The sequence below is a fragment of the Ascidia mentula genome, chromosome 1, assembly GCF_947561715.1.
Source record: "Ascidia mentula chromosome 1, kaAscMent1.1, whole genome shotgun sequence".
Classification (NCBI taxonomy): Eukaryota; Metazoa; Chordata; class Ascidiacea; order Phlebobranchia; family Ascidiidae; genus Ascidia; species Ascidia mentula.
The window spans coordinates 8,444,182-8,465,934 of NC_138566.1; the positions used below are offsets into that span (position 1 = coordinate 8,444,182).

The 21,753-nt window shown below is 37.2% G+C and overlaps 1 protein-coding gene across 2 annotated transcripts; it reads left to right on the plus strand.

The window, feature by feature from the left end:
* The first annotated feature begins 1,102 nt into the window (after nt 1–1,102).
* Nucleotides 1,103–4,491, plus strand: LOC145902671 (uncharacterized). 2 transcript variants are annotated; one of them, XM_082990742.1, is made up of 8 exons: nt 1,103–1,230; nt 1,308–1,398; nt 1,507–1,695; nt 1,964–2,125; nt 2,398–2,501; nt 2,586–2,745; nt 2,883–2,991; nt 3,106–4,491. In XM_082990742.1, exons 1-8 carry the CDS (start codon nt 1,122–1,124, stop codon nt 3,769–3,771), a joined length of 1,590 nt encoding a protein of 529 aa, XP_082846868.1. In that variant the 5' UTR covers nt 1,103–1,121; the 3' UTR covers nt 3,772–4,491. The 2 variants fall into 2 exon arrangements, with proteins under 2 accessions (XP_082846868.1, XP_082846877.1); XM_082990751.1 differs by lacking the exon at nt 1,507–1,695.
* Nucleotides 4,492–21,753: the final 17,262 nt, after the last annotated feature.

Genomic DNA, 21,753 nt, shown 5'->3' on the forward strand with positions numbered 1-21,753 from the left:
GTATATAAGCACCATCTTGCTCAAGCAACCCGCAGTCGAATGTCGTGCATTGTTCTGTGAGAAAACATCGCTAGGTTACGTCACAACAAGCCAACAAAAACGTTCTTCATCTTGCAATAAAGGAATTTCAAATAGGAGGAACCGAAACTTCGGCAATTTTCGGCAAAGTGGAAAACAATTCAATCGTATTGGTTCCTTTTTCGAAAATCGCGTTTAGATTTTTTTACAGCAAGTAAAACATCTTTGATTATCGTCAAGTAAAACATTCTACCAATAAAGCGTCACCAGTTGCAGGTTTAAACACGTTGCAAAGAGGTAACGCTGTGTTTCATTTTGTTTCATGGAATATAATCGGCTTGCGTCGTTTCATACAATTACGTTTGCGCGTCTATTTGTAAGTGAGAACGTTGAGAAACACGGCGCTGAAAAGCTCGGTTTTAACGTTTTCGGCGGCAAGCGGTCCAGTCTAGACCTGACCTACGCTACGAGACGAAAATTAAACGGCTTTTCGTTTGTTTACCTAACGCTATCCACGCGCCCAGGCCGCGACAAGCGCGGGGATTTAATTTGCCTTTTTCTTTTGAATCGCTTCAAAACGCCGCCAAAGCTCACGTGAACAAGACCAAACGTTTCGGCGGGAAACTTGTGTCAATCCTCAGCCTATTGTGATGTGCTTTGGAAATGCGGCACTTGTGTGTGCCATTTAATGCTGGTTTGTATTTTATAGACAGTTCAAGGTTAGATACAGAGTCAAATAAACTACTGTAGAACATTTGAAGAAACTTGGATTAAATGCCGGTTCGGCAGTACAGGGCTTGGCTCTTGTTTACACAACCGCCTTTAACGAAAATCAGACAAAACCGCGCGAAACTGCACGTGCATTGTGATATGTGGAATCGATTGTTGGGCAAGGGAGGAAGGATGAGCATTGCGTGTTTTGTATGAACAGATCAGTACATTTGGCGCGAAATGGGAACGGCCCACATCTTTCGATGCTTTGTTATGCGAGGCAACAAAGTGCTGCTGTTACATGTGTAGTTTTTTTTACCTATGAAAAGTAAAGGTTGATCACTAATTGAGTTTGTGCATCATTTCAGTGTGTTGTAAATTTATGTTTAAAAATGACATATTCTTGTCCGTACCTTCCATCAAGAGACCAGCAAAGTAGTGTTATGGTGCAATCATCAATGAAAGTACGCTCGCCAGGAATAAGTAACTACATGGAGTATGGTAAGTTTTTTTGTATATTGAATACTGCTGTGTTTAAATAATGATCGTTTGCATTCATCATAATAATATATTAACAGATGCCAACACATACAAGAACTTTATGTTTTGTTCAAACTGGCAGTGGCCCTCTGAGGCAATTTCTCCTCTTCAAATGCCACAAATGAACAGGTAAGGTTTGTTGCTTTTCTTCAACACTCTTTAATGAGTACTTTATTTATATGTGACCAACTAACATTCGGCATGTAACTAACAAACAACGTAAATATTTTCTGCAAGGTATGGGCATACTTCAGCTTTGCCATCACCTGTAAGCCACATGTTGCAACGTAACATGCATGTGAATGAATGTGCTTCTCCATCATTTGGTACTTTGCATGGCATTTCACCTAAAATTGAAGATATGCCTATCAGTGGTCATGGATTATCATCTTTGTCAAGCAGTGCAATAACTTCAACACCAACAGGGTATTTACAAGTTTTACTAATGAGAAAAACTCTTAATTTATGCTAACAATACAACAAAAAGCATGTGACAAATATGACATTATGTTGTGCTACTTCTGCTGCCAGGCATACAATATAAATAATGTACATTAATTTATGCCAGAAAGCAGTTCTATTTAAAATTATATTATGTATTTGTCTAAAACTCTCAGATACTCTACCTCCAAGATGTTTCTTTAATTGTACGGAAACCGCCTTTTTCAAAAATGTTACATTGGTTGTGTTATAGGTCAAAACGAGGTCGGCCAAGAGCAGATGTTATTTCCACATTACAATACTTCGGTTCCAATTCATCTTGTACCATTCGATGCCATATTTGTCACCGCGTTTTTCCCAGAGAAAAATCTCTTCAAGCCCATCTCAGAACACACACTGGAGAAAGACCTTACAGGTAATGTGTGTTAAGAAATAGTTGTTAAAACAACAAATCAATAATACATGAAAACACACTTGTTTCAAAGAAAAAATGCCCTGTAATTTACTGGGAATTCACCCATTTTCAGTTGTGCTGCAGTAAATGTGCAAGCCCACTTCAAAATCGATTTACATGTTGAAGTGTGGTGAAGTGCTCTTGATAAGTTGGCGGGAAAATTTAAAAAGGCTCCAGTTGGGCCACTTGTCTGGTATCGATTGATTGTGGCATGAACAGCATATTATTTGCAGGTGTGATTATCCCAACTGTACCAAGTCATTCGTGCAAAGTGGACAACTGAAAACTCACCAGAGACTCCACTCTGGAGAAAAGCCATTCAAATGTTCTGGTGAAGGTGAGTGTGTATCCATTTTAGTTTGAATGAACAAATATTTTGCAACCAATAAAAAAGTGATAAGGTAACAAAATAATGTTGCAGGTTGCACTGTGCGGTTTACTCATGCCAACAGACATTGTCCTGACCATCCTAGTGCCAAGTTGGTAAGAGATGATAGAGGAGCACTTGAAAGACTTCTTGTTGGTACCCAGAAGCAGGATTCAGCAATAACAGAATGGTTGGATAGATATGTTCGTCTCAGGTGATTTTTTGTAACATAGTTACAGAACAAGCGGCTGAAAATGTGTAAACACAGTTAAAACATTGACTATGTGTTATGTGTGTAAGCATTGAGTCAGGGACAAATGAGGTATTAAATGTAGTCATTAACTTTTACAGGTTGGACAGAACAAACAACGTTCAACGATCACATTTAAAGCGCGAATCTTCTGAAACAAGTGCAAGCTCTGATGAAGAAACTACAACCACAACCAAACAGCAACCAGAGGTAAGTGTTGTGTACACACTGACATAATTTATTTTACTATTGAATTGATGCAGTGTTTGTGCGTTACAACGCCATAAGTGCTTTGTGTACAAGAAGTTTACCTTTCTTTTGTAGGTATCTTCGCCGCTAATGAAATGTCCAGCAATTTCGCCAAACAGAGGAAACACTGTAAAACGCCAACTACTCACTGATGAAAACAAGGAGATTCCTTTCAGTAAGGCATTGGAACCAGAGGATGGGGCAGTGAGAATTCCCCTTTCCCCGAAGCGCATGAATCAAGTTGTCCAAGTTCCTAGAATTGATCCAAGGCAACCTGTGAAAAAGAGAATACTCGCCTACAACCAAATGCTAATGAAGCAAATGAAAGACCAATCTGACAACGTTAGTTTGCCACCAATTCATCAGCAAACATCAATGATATCATCAATAAGAGGTGGTTCACCACGCAGAAAATTAAATCTTTCCCAAGACTCCTCAATCTCCCCAATTCAAAGCTTGCTGCAACTGGAGCAGCAAAATTCACCGTCACAAAAATTTAGCTTCCTGAAAGAGCTGGAGTCCATCAATGACAAAGTCACCCCTTCAAAGCAAGCCAATACATGTAGCGTTATTGTACGAAGGGATTCAGTGGAGCAGAACATGTCAACATCACCACAAAGTTCCAGTAGTGGTGAAACATCATCTGACCGATGGGACAGTGCTCTGGCTCTTATTCAGTTGGCATCTAGTCCACCAACAAAAACTTCCAGCAATACCAGTCACAGGAATGAAGAGATGTAATATGCTTTATTGGTTTCTTGTTTGCTTTTTGCATAAAAGTTCCATGTTGGTTTTATGATTTTTTAATTGAAATGTTAAAATTTGTATGCTCAAAAAATATCCTTTGTTGAAATGAAGCATGATCAGACTTGTATCTTTACAACAATGTGAAGTTTTGTGTCATTATGCCTTTGTTACCACTGTTATCCAATATGTGGACTTTAATTCTTATCACAAAACTGCTTTTAACTGGTATTGTTCTACTGGGTAACTAGCGTGGGAAAACACAACTTTAAATAATAGCTCATCGCTACATATCATATTTGTTTCACTTAAGTTCACAACAATAGTCTTACGCTGTGTGTAGGGTACTGGTTTGTTGTGCCTGTTGCTAAGCTAACATTGTCTTTCCTTTTGCGTCAACACTGCCACTTTTTCCATATTCCAAAAACGTGTGCCATTGCAAGGAACCTTAGTTGCTGCTTAAAATTTGCTGGCTAGTTTTCTATATACACGGGGTAGGTGTTCCATTGCTTATTAATCATTATATACATACTTATAATTTTTGATGAAATGTGTGTCCAATTTTATCATTTTAATGTGAAATTTGCTTCAGTGTTAGTTGAGTTTTACATGTTATGTTCGTTTCAATATCTGGCGTTTGTGTGTTTTGGCAATTCTTCATGTTGAAAAGTGTACTTTTGCACAAGCCTGACTGTAATTGGCTAGCAATAAAAATAATCTGCTCATAAACAAACAATGTATTTGAACCCAACAAAACAGTCAAACAGCCGAGAAAAAACTATGCACACTTGTAGCCTAAATGCTGTTCATTAAATAAGTACATGGCCACAACCGCATCAATAAACATTACTATGACATAAGTAGAACTCAATGAGATTATGGCAGCTTTATATACATCGTGCTTGGAATTACTGTTCACATACTGGCCCAGTAACATCAGGTAAAGACAACAAGCCACAACCACAACTCCCAGGCACCAAGATAAGAGAGATGGCGGTGAAATTGATGTGGGGCACAACCTCTTTCCTACATGTGCATGTGTTACAATGCTGTGATGAAGCTTACTTTTTTGACTGCAAACAGGGGCAGCAACCTGGTTGTCCAATTCCTTCGCAGCAACAGACGAAGTACCTCCATTTATCATCACATCACTTTGTTCCGACTCGAACAAGCTTGTGCGAAAAATCGAGGTTTTAGGTTCAGTTTTTGCTGATGGCAGTGGAACAGTGGGAGTATCATGTTTAGTACTTGCAGCACCATGTTTTTGGTTGTCAACTAGCAAGGCATCATGAGTAAAGTTGAGGGCTTCATCACTGCTTCTATCCTTTATACTAGCGTGCCCATATGTAGTATTGTGATTGTGGAGGGTGGACACAGAATAGACTTCTACCAATGTGGGGGCATCATAATCAAAATGTTTTTTACGTTTATATCCCTTTTGTGAAGTTTCATCAATGTCTGCAATTTCCAACTTATGAACTTTTTGCTTGTCTGTGGCAAAAGTATCAGGTATTGTTTGTGGACTTCTTACACCAAGGTTCTGTTTCTCTTCTTCAATATTGTTAAAACTGTCTATTGTATTTAACATTTTTTGTGGAAAAACTTTTTCTAGAGTCGGCTTTTCACAAATATGTAATTTACTTGCAGTGCTTAAGTGTTCAATTTCATGATCAGACTGGTTCATTTTATCATTAGCCAAGTTAAAACTGCTTATTGTGGATGTCATAGTTTCCACAGAAAATTGTGATGGAACACCTGTCAAATTCCATCCAGTTTCAGTAATGCTATCTTCTTTACTTGGGTTACCACTATCTTGGTCTATGTCTGGAATTCTTACTATAGTTTTACTGCTATTCAGTGAGCTGACAGAAGGTTTCTGCTGTTTTATACTGGACTCTGTGCTACAACTTTCAATCTCATCCAAGCTTTCCTGTGAAGTTATTTTGTGTACTGAATAATTTGCATTTTCCACACTTGATCCCTGGCTTATTTCACGTAACTGTGTCATAAGTTCATTACTTGATGAAGTAATACTGCTTTTTTGTTTCACTACACTGTAGGACCGAACACTTTCTGTTCCCGTATCAGTAACTAAATCTGGGTAAGACCACCTTCGTTTTAAATCCCAACAGGTGTTATCAAAGAGAACATTTTTGTCATAACTTTCCTTAACCATGGTTACAGCATCTTGTGGTATATCACTGTGAGATATGCCAAGTAGTTTTAACAGAGGGGCCTTAATCATCTTTATAAATGGTAACTTCAACCCTGTGGTTTTGTCAAAAACAACGTGAGAGCAAAACTGATGCAAGTACTCCGAACTAGTTTTGATTTTGCATATGCTGTAAGCAGCTCTGTACAAAAGCCTCAACACTAATATAAGGGGAATACATGCAGCAGTTCCTAAGATGGCCATTGTTACAAACCCCTCGTCTCCACCAAATTGGTTTACTGTCGATTTAAACAAGTTTAAACCAAAAATCATGTTGGAGTCGTGGTCAACCTCGGGTAAAGCTGAAAAGAGAAATTGAAAACTGAGAGTAAAAACCATGCAAGCTGCATTTAACACCATCACGCAGAGAAACCTTTCGATCCTTGAAAGATATGAGTTTTTGGGAGAAGACAACAACGATATTAGCAAATGACACTGAATAAGTTTAAAAAATTTGTTGTCCCAAATACTTCGATGTTTCTGAATTTTTACTGAGCAAAGATGATCGGGAGATTTGCTTATGTCTACCTTAGACCGACTTGAATACCACATTGAACCACTAGATACATGGAACAGTCTGATACTCCTCAATTGAAGTTTAAATTTAGTCGTCTCTTTCATTCTTGCATAACCTACATAAGGATCCTCAACCAATAGCCAACCAACTACATCCAGGATCACATCATCAGAAAATATTTCTTCCGAAAATGACTGTAGTTTTAAAATACACTTTCCTTGGGAAGCACTAAGCAAGTAAACATGATCTGTGCCCCGTATCCACACTATTGGTGCATGCAGCCTCTCTGTTTCCCTCACTCTCACCATTAAATGATAATAACAATCCCTCAATGGTGTACACTGGTACTCAAAGCTTAGCTCATACTGGCATCTGTTTTTCCCCTTCTGTGGTGGGACTTCCAGCACAATTTCTGGCATTCTCCTGTGTAAGTAATACAATATCGGCAGGAAAACAAAAAGTGCGCACAATATGGCCGAAGATAACAGCAGTGTAGGGGTAGGATCAACAGGGTACATTAATTTCCATTTGACCTCTGATGTCAAGATGCTGATTTCTCGGATGGCTGGTGGTGTGTTAGGGTCAAGTGTGCCATGTATGACTAACTGAAACCACAGCATTTCTGCCTGAATGTCATTGTAGACCCATGTGGTGGCAATAGATGTGTAAGGAATATTAAAATCTATGTCCATGTTAGCCATACCACTTATCCCGGAATCACCATACACCTGAGAAAGAGAAAAGTTTGAACAAAAACACATTCACATACAATTGACAAGGCTTTTTTGTACTTTGAATGGACCAGCTTTCTTCAGTTGACGGTTGTCACCAACATACAACAGAGAGAAGGATGTTATGTCCGACAAACCATCATCAACACACATAATCATGAAGGCAAATACAGCCTTTGCTTTTCCAAGGTAAGCTTCAATTAGCCATGGCTTATTATCATTGGGCAAGTATGAAGCTTGCCAGAATGTAAGTGGGTTGTTGTCCCAGATGAATCTAAGAAAAACAGTAAAGAGAAACCCTTACCAAAAAAATATCAAATGTAACAGTGTTCAAACGCCCACTTTATGTCACGATGTGAAAGGGATGAATTAGATTCATACACATCTGAAAGGCTCATGTGTTTGTCATTAAATTTGAGCCATTGCATTGGCAATGACATATCCAATCTCTTGTATGGGGGGCCAAGGTGTTCCACAATATCAGCAGTGTTGTTTCCTGCAACTCGACGCTGGGTTGCTAAAAATGATTGTTTTGTGAGCACATGCAACTTTTTCTCTCAACAGTTTTTCCTACAACCTATTATGGGAATGTATTTGTTTTGGATTGAACTGCATATGAAGTCGATGTTAGGAATGGGGTCCCAGTTTCCCTTTTCACTGCACACAGTTTGTTTGGTCTTTGCTTTACCTTGAGAGGAAAATAATACATTCTTCGAATGTTTTCCACAGAATATTGCATGGAAGGATCATTAGCATGAATCAAAAGAAAATTGTGGATTTGATGGAAGCCACAACCCACCTTTTACCACATAATGGGTACCATTATTTTCTCCTATGGAATGTAACGATGAACATGAATACTGAGCAACAGCCATATGTAAGTTACTGTTCCAACGCAGCAAAGCATTATTTAATTTCGGAGGGACTGGACACACAATTCTTAAAATAACATAAATTTCAGGTATTAAGATTATGCTGAAGATGCCTAACAAATAAAACCTTCTGCAAGCAGTGGGTGCTGTAGGATACCACATTCCATCTTTGGCACAATTCATCTGAAGAGATTGCTTTTTTGTCGCACTAATCCAATAACCAGTGTCGCATGTAAGTGTGTATGTTGCCATATAACTTGTGTTTTGTAATGAGTTTACACCTTTTTCCACATCCTTTGGTGCATGACATGATAGAGGAATGCACTGAAACTGAATTAAATAACAGTGTTCATGGGGTTTTTGAGAACAAACCAACTTACTCTTCCTATGCTTTCAGACCAGCTGGCATTGGCCTGACAAACAAGCGTCGCTGAATAAATGCCTCTTGAGATCCACAATCCATCTTTACATTTTACTGTGACTGAACTTTCTGAACACAACAGGTAATAGGGTAAATAACTTTTTTATAAGAACATTAATCAATTAATTACAACCACAAAACACAGAAAAAATAAGGACAATTTTCCTGAGAACAATGAATAAACTTACGATACAAAAAACTGGAACCACTCAAAATTGAATGTGGGGGTAGGTTTGGCCTTCCACATGACACTGGTCTACATACTCCAGTAAAATCCTGCAGTTCGCCACTTTCCATACAAACCACTTGATCATACCCAGCCATTTTGTATCCAAACAAACATACAACAGTTAGAGGGTGACCATAGAGAACTTCAGTTTCCTTCAAATAGATTTTGTACTGAACTAAAAATGTTAACTAATAAAGTAAAAGCTAAAAGGCCAGGAAATTTTAAATAAAGTGTTCCTGCATGATACATGAAAACTCATTGTCAAACAAATAACAAAGTACAGATAGTGTTCTGTAGCAAAAAAACTCACAAAACATTAAAAGAATTTTCACCCAAACCCCCTTATAATGTCATATGTTAAAAATGTCAAATTTAAACTATCATTGATTATATGATAAAGTATAAGATTTGATCAAAAAGACATTTTTTGCAGGTTAGTTTAATTTCAACACACATTGTTCACAGATTTGTCGATTGGAGAATATGGACAAGATACTGGGAGACAGTGAGTTGTTTCCATGCTGGGAAACCAGTTTCCTTGATCATCACAAGTGTAAACTTGCACAGTTACATTTGGTCTAAACCATGCTCCAACGTGACACCTATCATTTCAAACAAACATTGGTTACATAAGCTGGCAAAGTGTTGTTGTTTAATTATGTTGTTGTAATATGTGTTCAACTTCTGCATAATTTATTATTTATGCATTTATCGATAAATGGACTTACTGGTATTTAGTTTTCCCTCCTTTAAGTCTGCTGGTATGCAAAACTTGGTCAGCAAGAGGCATTGTGTGATCGGTGCAAGTAATTACCGTGCAATTCAGTGTAGTCGGGTTAGGTTCAAACTGTCCAGAACTTGAGCAATATGTCTGAAAGTAAAACAAACATTTTAACATGACTCAGGGGTGGGTATAGGCATTTTCTCTAGGGGTTAACATCCAAAGCTCATTTTGGCACATTCATGGCAGTTTTGGTCACTAAAAATATATAACCATGCTTGCAGTGCACAAAGCATTTTAGCGTTGAATCAATTTGAAGACAACCCTTTGGTCTGCCACTGCAGCTTTTATTCAGTTGTTATAACACATTCTAGGATAGTGATTGCCCCAATCACCAACTCCAGGATCCGAACCAGCTGTGACTTAATTTACCCCACCCGATCAACATACTCACAGTGATGGTTGGTTTCCTGTTGTTGACAAAAAACATTCCATGGGGACAGGAGTAAGACACACTGATGTTGTAATAATACACACTGTTAGCAATGCTGTGGGCTGTAGCCATTTTGACCATCTGATGATGTAATGACAAGTTATCAAGCAGCTTTTACCACAAATGCATTATATTTACCAGTGGTGGAGCAATACATATCACTCTTTCACAATCAGCAAGGTGAATAAGTGGTGGCTCCCATCTCACCGAGGGTGAACATATTATATTTTGTGATGTTGTGTTTAAAACTTTGACTCTGTAACCGTTGTCACACTGAACTCGAAGAGTTGTACCGATAAGGAAAAAATGTTGTCTTGGGAAACCTTCGAATGAAAAAACAGGTAAACTGGTCTGTTATCAAGCTCAGTATTTACTATGTTACCCTTTAGGTTTAATGCATTGTCATGTACATCATAGAGTTTGGAATGCAGAGGCAAAACATCAGGTGCCCAACATGACAAGTGCTTGCACTTCTTTAAGGTATTAAAACCAGGAACCCAAGCAGCTGTAATGAATCACTTTTTAAATAAATGATTTCAACATAAAGGAGACTGATAATACCCATAGGAGAACATTCCATAGAAACCGTATTTAGTCCAACAGCAATTTCGTAACCGACTTCACATTCGTATTTCCACACTGAACCTATACGCGTGTCACCAGATGTATTTGCATGAAGCATAGATGGTGGGTCAGCACATCTGACACAATTCAAAATAAAAAACAACTTGCAGCACAAAAAAAAACAATATTATGTAAGAAAGTTATTCGTTTTTAACATACAATATTGGCTGATAATGGCGATGGCCATACATAAAAAAATTTACCTGCTTTTTCCAACCATAAAACATTGTAATTATCCATCAATTTAACAATATACCACTGTTTTATGTTTGAGATGCTTTTAACATATGAATTACCAACCACAGACATACTTAGAAGGACTGCAGGTTATGGCGATTGGATCTGGCTCCCACCTTCCATACCACATACAGGTTAGGATGATCTTGTCACCATGCCACAAACTTGAGTAACCACTCTGACATGCATATATGACAGTACTACCCACACTATTAGTTTCATTGTCCTGGTTGCTTGACAGCAGCGAGTTTGGTCTGTACAAACAGTGCTATGAAATGCAGGCACACAACAACTTTTCTGGTTATTTGTCACAATTGCACACAACTTAACATATTTGCCAATGATTAGTCCAGATACAAACTATACTTAATTTACTTTTGTAGCAACTGTGGACACTGAACTGGTTCACATGTATATTTGGTTTGATTTTGTGATTTTATCATTGTCCAAGTTCCATGACTGTTGCAAGTGAGTGAAAATGTTGTTTCATTTATCAGAGTGTTATTTTGACTTAATGCATATCCAGGAAGACATCTATAATACACACTATCCTGAAAATAAAATAATCAACTGTTTTTTTTTCACAAAATCTCTTGTTTCTTACTTAAAATGTTTTATTGTTCAGTTTAAAAGTAAAATCTGCACGTTGTGGTGTGACCAGGACAGAACAAAGACAAATTAAATCATTCATTTAGTGATAAAAAAAGGCAGCAACCTAGTTGCCAATTACCATGTAGCTGTGACCTGTGACAAGTGCAAATGTTCCATTAACAATAAGAGGTGGTTTGTCACATGAAACTCTCACACAACCAGAGCCAACATCAGTCTGGGTAATATTAAATACCCAGAGCCCATCTTTTTCACAAAGAGCTGAGCAAAAATAGTGCATAATTACACAAAACAAAAATAACAAATTTAACAAGTAAAATTTTAATCCGCATAAGAGTCAGAATATCTCATTTTTGGAATATTAAAAAAATGTACCTTGGATTAGGTTCGTATTCATTCCAGCCACTTGGAAACCAATATCACACGTATAATTGGCCACTGAACCATAGGTAGTTGTTGAAAATGAAAGGTAAGTAGCCTTTGGTAAAATTAAACTTGGTGGTCCACAGTCGAGTATGGTGCACTGTAATTGGTTGGGATTTGGTTGCCAAGTGTTGTGAGCAACACATTTTGATGAAACTTTTGTATGGTTTGCCACAGAGGAAAAACTATATCCAGAATCACATTGATAATGTGCCTGAAAAAGTAAAAGTTACCAATCACCTGAAATGCCTAAAAGATAAATTTACACCTGAAGTGTATTCCGTCAATATATTTTAAGATATGAACTCACTAAGATGAACATAATAAACAGTTTTTCTTCTAAATCAAAGCAGAAACAACAAGGCAATTTGGTTTACATTTGCTATGAGAGTTACAAAAAACTAAAATAATTTCACTTTTAGCACAATAATGGCTTTGCTGTTTGCATGTTTTTTGGCAGTAGGTAATTTGAGATAACACTTACAACACTGTGATATTGAGTTCCAGTGTATGTTAAAGTGGAGAACGGAGCATCTGGTGGTTTATGACAGTGAATTTTACTACATTTCATATTTTTCACAGGATCAGGGTTCCAATTAGATCCTGTGACACAGGTTGTGGTACCAGTTGTTACTCCAGGTCGCATTTCGAAACTTGACAGGCATCGTATTGTGGCCGTCCCATCAAGCTGATATGAGTGAACTACAAACCAAAATATTCATTGGGTGTCTTTTAAGACAAGACAGAAGCAAAGCTTCTAATTTCTGTTGAACTCACAACAATAAAAACCTCAGTTTAACAGTAAAAATAAAAATAATAAAAAATAATCTTTGCTAAATTACTTTCGACAACTGCATTTGCTGGAGGCAAGGGCAAGTGACAATTAAACTGTGTCGATTCTAAACAATATATCAGTTCTGGATTGGGCCACCATTTTCCACTTCCTGTAAAATAAAAAAAAACATCAACTTTAAAGAATCATATACCGTATTTTACGGACCATAAGGCGCAATTTAAATCCTTTTTTTTCCTCATATATTGATCGTGCGCCTCATAAGCCGGTGCGCCTAATGTATGGATCAAGTAGTGCTTTATTGCCTACACTCAAAACCAGTACCGATACTATTATTATATAAATAAACCACCGTCTTACACAATAAACTACGGTAAAAGCAACTAGCAACTGTGATATTCACTAGGCTCATTTTTTCTTTTGCTCATTGTACTATTGTGACTTGCTTACATTTATTACGTAACAAGTAAACTTTTATTAATGAGCTTTATATGGTAACCCATACTCCTTAAAATACGTTGCGTTCTATAGCCTTATGTTAGAACAAAAATCTAATCAAAGCAATTTATTGACAGTGCGCCTTATAATCGGGTGCGCTTTATGGTCCGTAAAATACGGTACACAAAATATTATAATGCTTTAACAACTTACCGCTGCAAGTAATATGTAAACTGGTTGTGTTGGCAGCAATATAGTGGCCAGCAATGCATTGCACAACAACTGTTGATTCATAAACATAATTCTGTGTTTCTGGAGCAACAATGGTTGCATTTTCAGGAACATAAGGTACCCCACAACTTAATGTGGAAAATGTGATGTCACCCACTGTCATGTTAACAGAGCCCTGAGCATGGTGCAAATCTCTGCAACACAAAAACCCATTGGATTTCAATTAATGCAAATCCTTTTAACACATTTTTAAAAAACAAAACCTTTTCTTCCTTTGCGTGGTTGTTTCTGTGGAGTTGAGGACAAGCCATTGGCCATCTTCATTACATTGCAGAGTTACAATGGATTGTAAGCCTGCATTTAATGACCCTTCATCGGCAAAATATGTCACACGATCAAGAAACTGTACACCACCGACCACCCTCGAAGAGTGCATACGTTCACCAGGATCTTTGCAGTGAATGCGTCGGCAACCTGTCATGACTGGACTAAAGGGCAACCACTCGCCTTCAAAACAAACAAAAAACATTAACTGTTGTACAAAAATGGACAACCTAAATGTCTACATACCCATACTCCCACACTGTAATGACGTCAGCTTTGCACTAGATGTTGCAGAAACGTAGCCATAAGAACATGATACATTAAAAAATGTGCCAACTGGAAAAGCAGTTGAAGCTGAAAAATGGAAATAGTAAGAGTATGACATGATTCATTTTTTGTCAGTCACTAACCTGGACCCCCTGGGTTGTCAGTTTTGATTTGTGCAAAAGGGATTACAGCTACGCTTGGACATGTAACTGGTTGACATGCTATGTTTATCTCAGTTGGATGCAAGTCCCACAAGCCTTTCAGCCCACAGGTAATAATCCACCATGATTGCTTGTACTGCCTAGTGAATAAAGTATTAATGTTGTACGGCGGTAAAAATCATTTTCTGACCATACACAAATGATAAAGTGATGTCAAAAAGGTACATCAGCAAACAGAGCACACTGGGTTCTAACTGTGAGTATCAGTTTATCACCTTTTATCAGCCAAAGTCGTTCGAACAAAATACATTCCATCCCTGCACTTGTATTCAACAGTTTCCCGAAAGTAATATTTTTCTGATGGATCTTTCGCAGTCATTAATGCATTCTCAACTGCCCGGGGGTGGTCACAAGTAGTTGCAACACAACTGAAGTTGCCACGGGAAGGCTGCCAGTTGCCATCAGATTGACACTTTGACACCATGGTTGTGGAAAAGGTATCAGACTGTCCATCTTTTATCTGGTATCCAAGCTCACATGTGTACGTTGCAGTTGATTGGTATGTCACAGTGTCCATAGAGAGCTGGGAATGTTCAACAAATCCTGCAGTAGAAAAGCCATAAAGAGTAACAGAAAAAAAATTTGCATGTAAATTCATACAAATAATTTTCTTCAAAAAGTAAAAAAAAGCATTATTTTTCTGAAAAAAATGTTGGTGCACACTGATAATAGATATAATAAGTTAATTAGCATTGACAAAGAGGATAACGAAAAACACACCTGGCTGCTTGCACTCCACGTCAAAACAACTATAACTATTAACATCGGGTTCCCATGATGTGGCGTAGGACAAATCTCCTTTCTCCAACACTCGCATTGGAGTGGCTATGCATGTGGAAGTAAAGGAATGTTCCGGACCACTTCGACCGAGCCACTTTCCGATGGGACATACATAAGTCACTGTGTCACCGTTAGTATACAATGTTGAACCCCCTTTATGTGTTGCCCCCGACAACAATACTTCTGGTGGTGTTGGGCAGTGGACAGGTTTACACATATATTTTGATTCCGCTGTTAGTTCCGGTTGCCACAATCCATCCAAGTTGCAGGACATGTCAATGTGAGAAGTTGTCGTGTCAATGGCATAACCAACACTACAGGTAAGGGTAACATGATCCCCGGCAACGTACTGGTTTTTGTACAACTAGAAATACACAAACAATTATCTGTAATGGAGTTCTATGTAATTTTTGGGTTTGAAAGGCATAAACATAATCGGAATATGTAGAAATGGTCGAGGTAAAAAAACTATTGCAGAATAGTATTGTTAGTTGGTACTTGTCAAACATAGGTACAGATATATGATGAGCAAGGTACGTAACCAACCATGAATTGTGATTTTTATGCAAGTAGTAAATCAAAGGACACCAATATTAGTATGAACTTGCAGATATACCTGTGAAATATTCTGAAATACAGAGTGGGCAATTTCTGGTAAACTGTCACACACCAACAATTCACAATCAATTGTGGCTGGAGGTGGGAACCACAAACCATCAGATTGGCAAGTAACCATCATGAAAGACAACAATCCCCCTATCTTTCGTCCAGGCATGCATGTGTAGGTAACCTAAACCCAACTGGAAATGTCACTCACAACTTTTTTATGTCAACAAATCTGATTGTCGGTAAATATAAAAACAATTGTTTTATGGAAGCTAACCTGGCTGCCAATTGTTAAATTGGCTCCACTTTGTGACGCAAACTTAATCGGAGTCGGATTTCTACATGACGAAATGCTACATGTGAGTTCTTCTGGATCAGGTGACCACAAGCCTTCCCGTGTGCAAACAATTTCTGAATAAACTCTGGCAAAGGTAAACCAGTAGCCCTAAAAAAATGCTGTCATAAAAAAGTGATCTGTTGTTTCTCAACAAAAAGCAGTGAACGGAATAATTAAGTGATACAATGCACAGTGTATTTGGTATGTTTCAGAACTAAGAATGAAAAATTATATTGGAAATTCATGGAGTTGATAAAACTAATCCTAAAACTATCTCACAAATCAATTCCAACTGCTTCCCAATCTAAAACCGAAACAATACAAAACTGCAGTATGAATGATTTAAACAAATTACTCAATATGAAATTCCTGATGCTACCAGGCATATTGCAATTAAAAATGTACTGATCTTCTGGCATAAAAGATCAGTACATTTTTAAATTACTTAATGCATACAATTGCAAATACACCTTAAAGAGTAATTACTTCAACATCAGTCAGAAAACAAATTAAAAACTTTCAATATGTCCTTATTACCTTATCACACTGGTATTGGAAGATGGAACCGTGATCCAAGGCTTCCATAGTAGTGTTGGGTGAACGTGTTGCATGGATGATAAAACCAGGATCTGAGCACACTATTTTTTTGCAATCAATTCCCTCCCCAATCACAGGTTGTGTCCAATTTCCCCATTTATTACAAACAGCATCAAACTCCCTTGAGCCAGCTCTGCAAGGTTAATGTTGTTTACTCCTAAAAGTTGGTGGCAAATAGTATGATTTGTTGGTCTTGTGACGGAGATTTTTTTGGCTAGGCTTTTCAAATGGACTTTCTTAAAACTACAATTGAATTAACACTTGTTTACTCCCAACTAGACTACTTTGAACAGTGCAACAAATTTTAACTTTTTACTTGGGCATCACATACTGTGACTAATGTTCTTTACAGAGATAATGTTAATGTAACACATTTCAAAAAACATTGTTCAACTGGCAAATACACCACAATCGCCAGCAATACTTCAGCAACCCCCAAAAATACACAAAGTAATTAAAACATATGACTACAAAATATTTGTACACCACAAACCTTTTTGAATCAGTGATACTTTGGAGAAAAACATTAAGAACCCAGTAACCCGTCTCACAATTAATAACTGCCTTTGATCCATAAACAGGTAAATATGTTTGATTGACTCCTTTTGAGAAAATGATTGGAGCTCCAAAGAGTTTGGAATTGGCATCAATGCTTATCATGGGAAATACACTGACAACAGAGTGGGAAAGTATTGTCGGTGCAGGGCAGACAACATCAACACATGACTGAAACAAAACAAAAACATGACACCATATTTTTACTATGGTTATGTCTTGACTTGGGGGTTGAGTTATGTCAGGCACATGGCAAACTGTCTATCTATCATAATACATAAAACATTTTATACATTCAAGTTTTCGCCAATGGTAAAAATGAACTGATACTATAAACACAATTCAATAAAACTGTAAGTTTGTTAATCAATAAATCATTAATGCTGGGTTACCGGAATTGCAAAAAAATGGGTAAGATTAATTTGAATTAAAATTTATCAACAATAATCATGTCACGTTTTTGTATAACATGACTTACTACTTTTGGATCATCTGGGTTTGGTCTGTAGGGCGTCCATTTCCCAGTTGCAGCACACACCAAAGAAAATGAGTAATTCCCAGGTTCCACCCACTTTCCAGTGTTGCAATGGTATGTTATGATTGTATCAATAGCAAAACTACTGACTAAAAAGCCCCCAAAAAAGAATTTTATTTTGAAAACAAATTATCACAGCAAAACAAGCTGCTAATAAATGCCCAAACACAACAATGTTCATTTTTTGTACTTATACTGCCATAGGTTTAAAAGGCGAGCCAGTTTAAAGTTAATGCATCACAAAGTGTTAACCTTTCTTGTAGTTCAACTCTGTGTGTTCCCAGGCATTGGGAGCTGAGAAGTCAGAGGCAGAAGTTTTGTGATTGGGTCGATATGTTACTGCCATTGTTGTATGTGGAAGATTAGGAGGTTGACCACAATCAACAAGAGAGCATTCAATATGGCGGGTGTTTGGATTCCACTCCCCAAAGCTTGAAAAAACATTACTTGGTTTGTTGGTAATAAAAATGCTGTTTGATTTTCAGCATCGCATTTATTTGCTTTTCTAAATTGCAATCAGTACAAAATCATTTTTTTAATAGTTGTTAGATAAAACACAATGTTTTTTGCCCGCTGGTTTTGTAACTTTTCATGTTAATAGTAAGTGTATTTGAAAAGATACCAAAAAAAGCAAACTATATGAAAAAATTATATCAATTACATTTTGTCATTTTTCTGTTTTAAAATTTCAGTAGCAAATTTTCTACAAATCACCATTACATCAGTACACTTAATGCCAAAGGTTATTTTCGAAAGGTTGTGTAATGCATTTGTATCGCAGAACACAAATGCATTGTTGAAACATATAGTTCAGCTACCTGTTACAAACTGATTCTTCATACAAGAAACCCTCCCTGTACATACAGATGTCAAGTGTGGTTTCCACAGTTTTGTCAACCACCCAATAACTTTCAATACCTGTTGCATCTCTGTTTCCTGCAAGTCACAACATATTTTTGAGAGCAAAATAATTCTAACCATACAACAGTAAAGCTTTTAAATATAACTCTATCTGTGAAAATTAAAACTAAACCCTCCCCCCCAAAAAATGACTTTCCCAATATGGGTTAGGTCATCAACTCCACAATTTTTCATCTTTTATACAAGGTTGTCTTTTACATGGACAGAATGTCGATACCTGTCACAGATAACTTAATCTCAGTTTTTGTTGAGGTGTCATCACTGACAGTTGTAAGGAAGCCACCGAAGTTGGCCGCTCGCATTGTCAGCAGTCGGGCATTACTTCCATCTTCTACTTTCATACATTCCCAATGTTGGTAAATATTTCCTTTTTCACATTTTTTCACAACTAAATGCACAGAATCTTCCTACAAACATGTGAAAGTCCCTTTTCACCGTCAAAAGACTTTTCGGAAACAACTAAACACTTCAAAAGTTTTTAATTATTTTTGAGAATTCTAATTCAGATAGCAACCAGAAAGGAATCCTAACATTGTACAAATTGCCATTCATAATGTATTTGCAGTCAAAAGGATATATGTAGTAATAAGTGTGCAATTTAATATGTTGTTATTAGGCAGAAAAAAAACATTCTTGTTTGTACAACCAACACTAAATAAATTTGACAAGCCTTACATTGAGCACAGGCAATGCAGCTGCAGTCAAACAGGTGTCTGTGTACTTGTTTTTTAAGTGAAATGACCAATGCCAGACCCACAAATTTCTCTCTGTGGCAAACCCAACACAGTCAGGTTGCATTAGAACCTCCATTGGTGGTGAATCCACTGTAACATGAGTGTCAACTATATCTGGGTCCTTTCCACCAGAAATGTATATACACTGACTCCAGTGCGGTGAGAAAAGTTTGAAAGCACGCCTGATCCAGTGTGATGCAGAACATGCATACCTTTCAATTACAAGTAAATTTGTCTAAGTAATTTTGATGATCTTTTCCACTTTATTGCACAACCAATGCAACTGGACACAGGTTAATTGACAATTACAAATGGGTATGTTTTTGAAACAAAACATTATCAACAAATTTAGGTATTTATTTATTATTACCTTATTACGTTGCCTGAATTTCGGTCTGAGCCTCTCATTATGGCACCAGGAACATTGTTGGGCCATGGACATAATACAGGAATGCACTGTGCCATGGTTGGTGCCATGGGTGACCAACCACCATCAATTTGACACTCAAACACAACCGTGAATTTGTTTCTGTCCAACCAGTAACCTGGACAAGTAAAAATTCACATTAAAAGACAGTATATGTATTGAAACTTCCTTTGATTACCTGGTAAGCATCTGAGTGTCAGCATTGACTTGTAGGGAATAAGACTTCTCTTTGGTGCCATTTGTTGTGATCTCATGCGCAAAAGTTTTTTGGATGTTGGAGCTGGGCAGGTAACAGTTAGACACTTTGTGGTACCAGGATCTGGATCCCACCTGTTTTATGTCGTCATTTGAAAAAAGTTGCACTAATTGAATTTCTGTGAACAGCTTAGGAAAAGCATTGCCTATCCCCAAGGCCACAACAATTGCTTCCTTTTGCTATAGACCACATTTATGGAAACGTATATTCCCAAAGTTAAAATCTGTCGGCTTTCTTATGAGTCAAACATTTTTCACCAAACAGCATCTTTAACAACTTATTCAATTAGATCTCAGGTTGGGTTTTGTTAAAAAAATTCCAATTATTTAAGAAGCAGCATTGATCAAAAACTGAACATTCACAACTAGTATTCATGAGCAATCATAAGGCTTGTTAAAAGTCACATAACAAAAAACAAACTAACGTACTTTGCACTTTTGTTACACTTCACTTCCATTTCCACCTTTCCTGGTTTTAACCAAAATCCCTTCAAACAAGTGTACTTGGCAGTGGCATTGTAAGCCAGGGATGGAGAATAGCTGAGTGCATTATCCATGGCAGTTGGCTTTTTACATTGTATCTGCACAACACACGCAAGTATGACTTATATTGTCTCAAAAATTAATACACTAGTCTGCACCGTCGTGCACAAATCCTGAAGAACAGGTTGCCAGGTTTCGTCTTCCATGCAAGTTGCGACATGTCTGTAATCACCTGATCTCAGTTTTGTTCCTTCTTTGCAGGTAAAAATTACCTTCTGTCCATAACTTGCCTTTCCTGGAAATTCAATAAGAGCATTAAACATCTGTTGAATGAATTTTTTCATTGAGACTACATTCTATGTTACACATAGAAAAGTCAAACATCAGAAAAGTATGTGTTTTTTCAAAGATGTAAATTTTATCTTACAAGAAAAACAAGGTATTTGTGTAACAAATAAATTAATAATTGTTCCTTTTTTCATTACTGACCCACCTTTGACGCTGTTGACTTGAATGTCCATTCCCGAAACACTTCTGGGAACCGTGCAATTAACGCGATAACATTTTAACCCAAACAACCAGTTTTCCCTCTCCTCACGGTCACTGACATAAGCACTCAATTCATCATTACCAGTTAGTTTCTTTAACTGTGTGGCAGACAACAATGTTGTTAAAAGCTAAATTTCATTGATGATGAATTAACTAATTTTGGAGTTGACAAACGTAACTTAAACCCAATAATAAAATTTTAAGAAATATTCTTCAACCAAATCGAACAAACGCAGTAAAGCTTTAGAAATAAACACCTCCCACTTGAAGAACTGGTTGCATGTAATTGTAGCGGTTTTGAGTGGATGAGGAAAGCGATAACCACGTTTGCATTTGAGAGTTATTGTCGATCCGTATGCAAACTGCATGGATGCGAAGTCACCACTTTCGAACACTGGGATTGAATTTTCAGGTTGAAACGGTGCATCACAATGCCATCTGGAATATCACCACAGTAGAAAAATTGATGTATGTTTATTCTACTCTGGGCCAAAGCATTCAACAAATAATAGAAAGTCCTTGGAACAGAATAATTCCAAACAAAACAAAAGGTGAAAAAAAACAGAGGAATTATTATCTGGGACAGTTGTCCTCAACCTTTTTGCATTTGCAGGCTGTAAATATTACAAGCAACTTTTGTAGCTCAGTGATTTGTAAAAACCAAACTAAAATGCACTAACCAGTAAAAAAGAATATTTAACAAAACTATACTCTGCACTTTGCACCCAAAGAAATCCATTTAGTCGTCTATCAAGAAAATGTATTAGAGGACTGGTAAAAAGTAACACAGATCATAGTTGACCTCTGCTACTTACTGTGCTTTTGTTTCACACACAC

Bases quoted from the DNA above. Each gene is read 5' to 3' on its own strand.
- LOC145902671 (XM_082990742.1), top strand. From the start codon at position 1,122: ATGACATATTCTTGTCCGTACCTTCCATCAAGAGACCAGCAAAGTAGT. The intron at 2,746-2,882 runs GTGATTTTTTGT...TAACTTTTACAG, and splicing joins GATAGATATGTTCGTCTCAG to GTTGGACAGAACAAACAACG. The intron at 2,992-3,105 runs GTAAGTGTTGTG...TTTCTTTTGTAG, and splicing joins CAACCAAACAGCAACCAGAG to GTATCTTCGCCGCTAATGAA.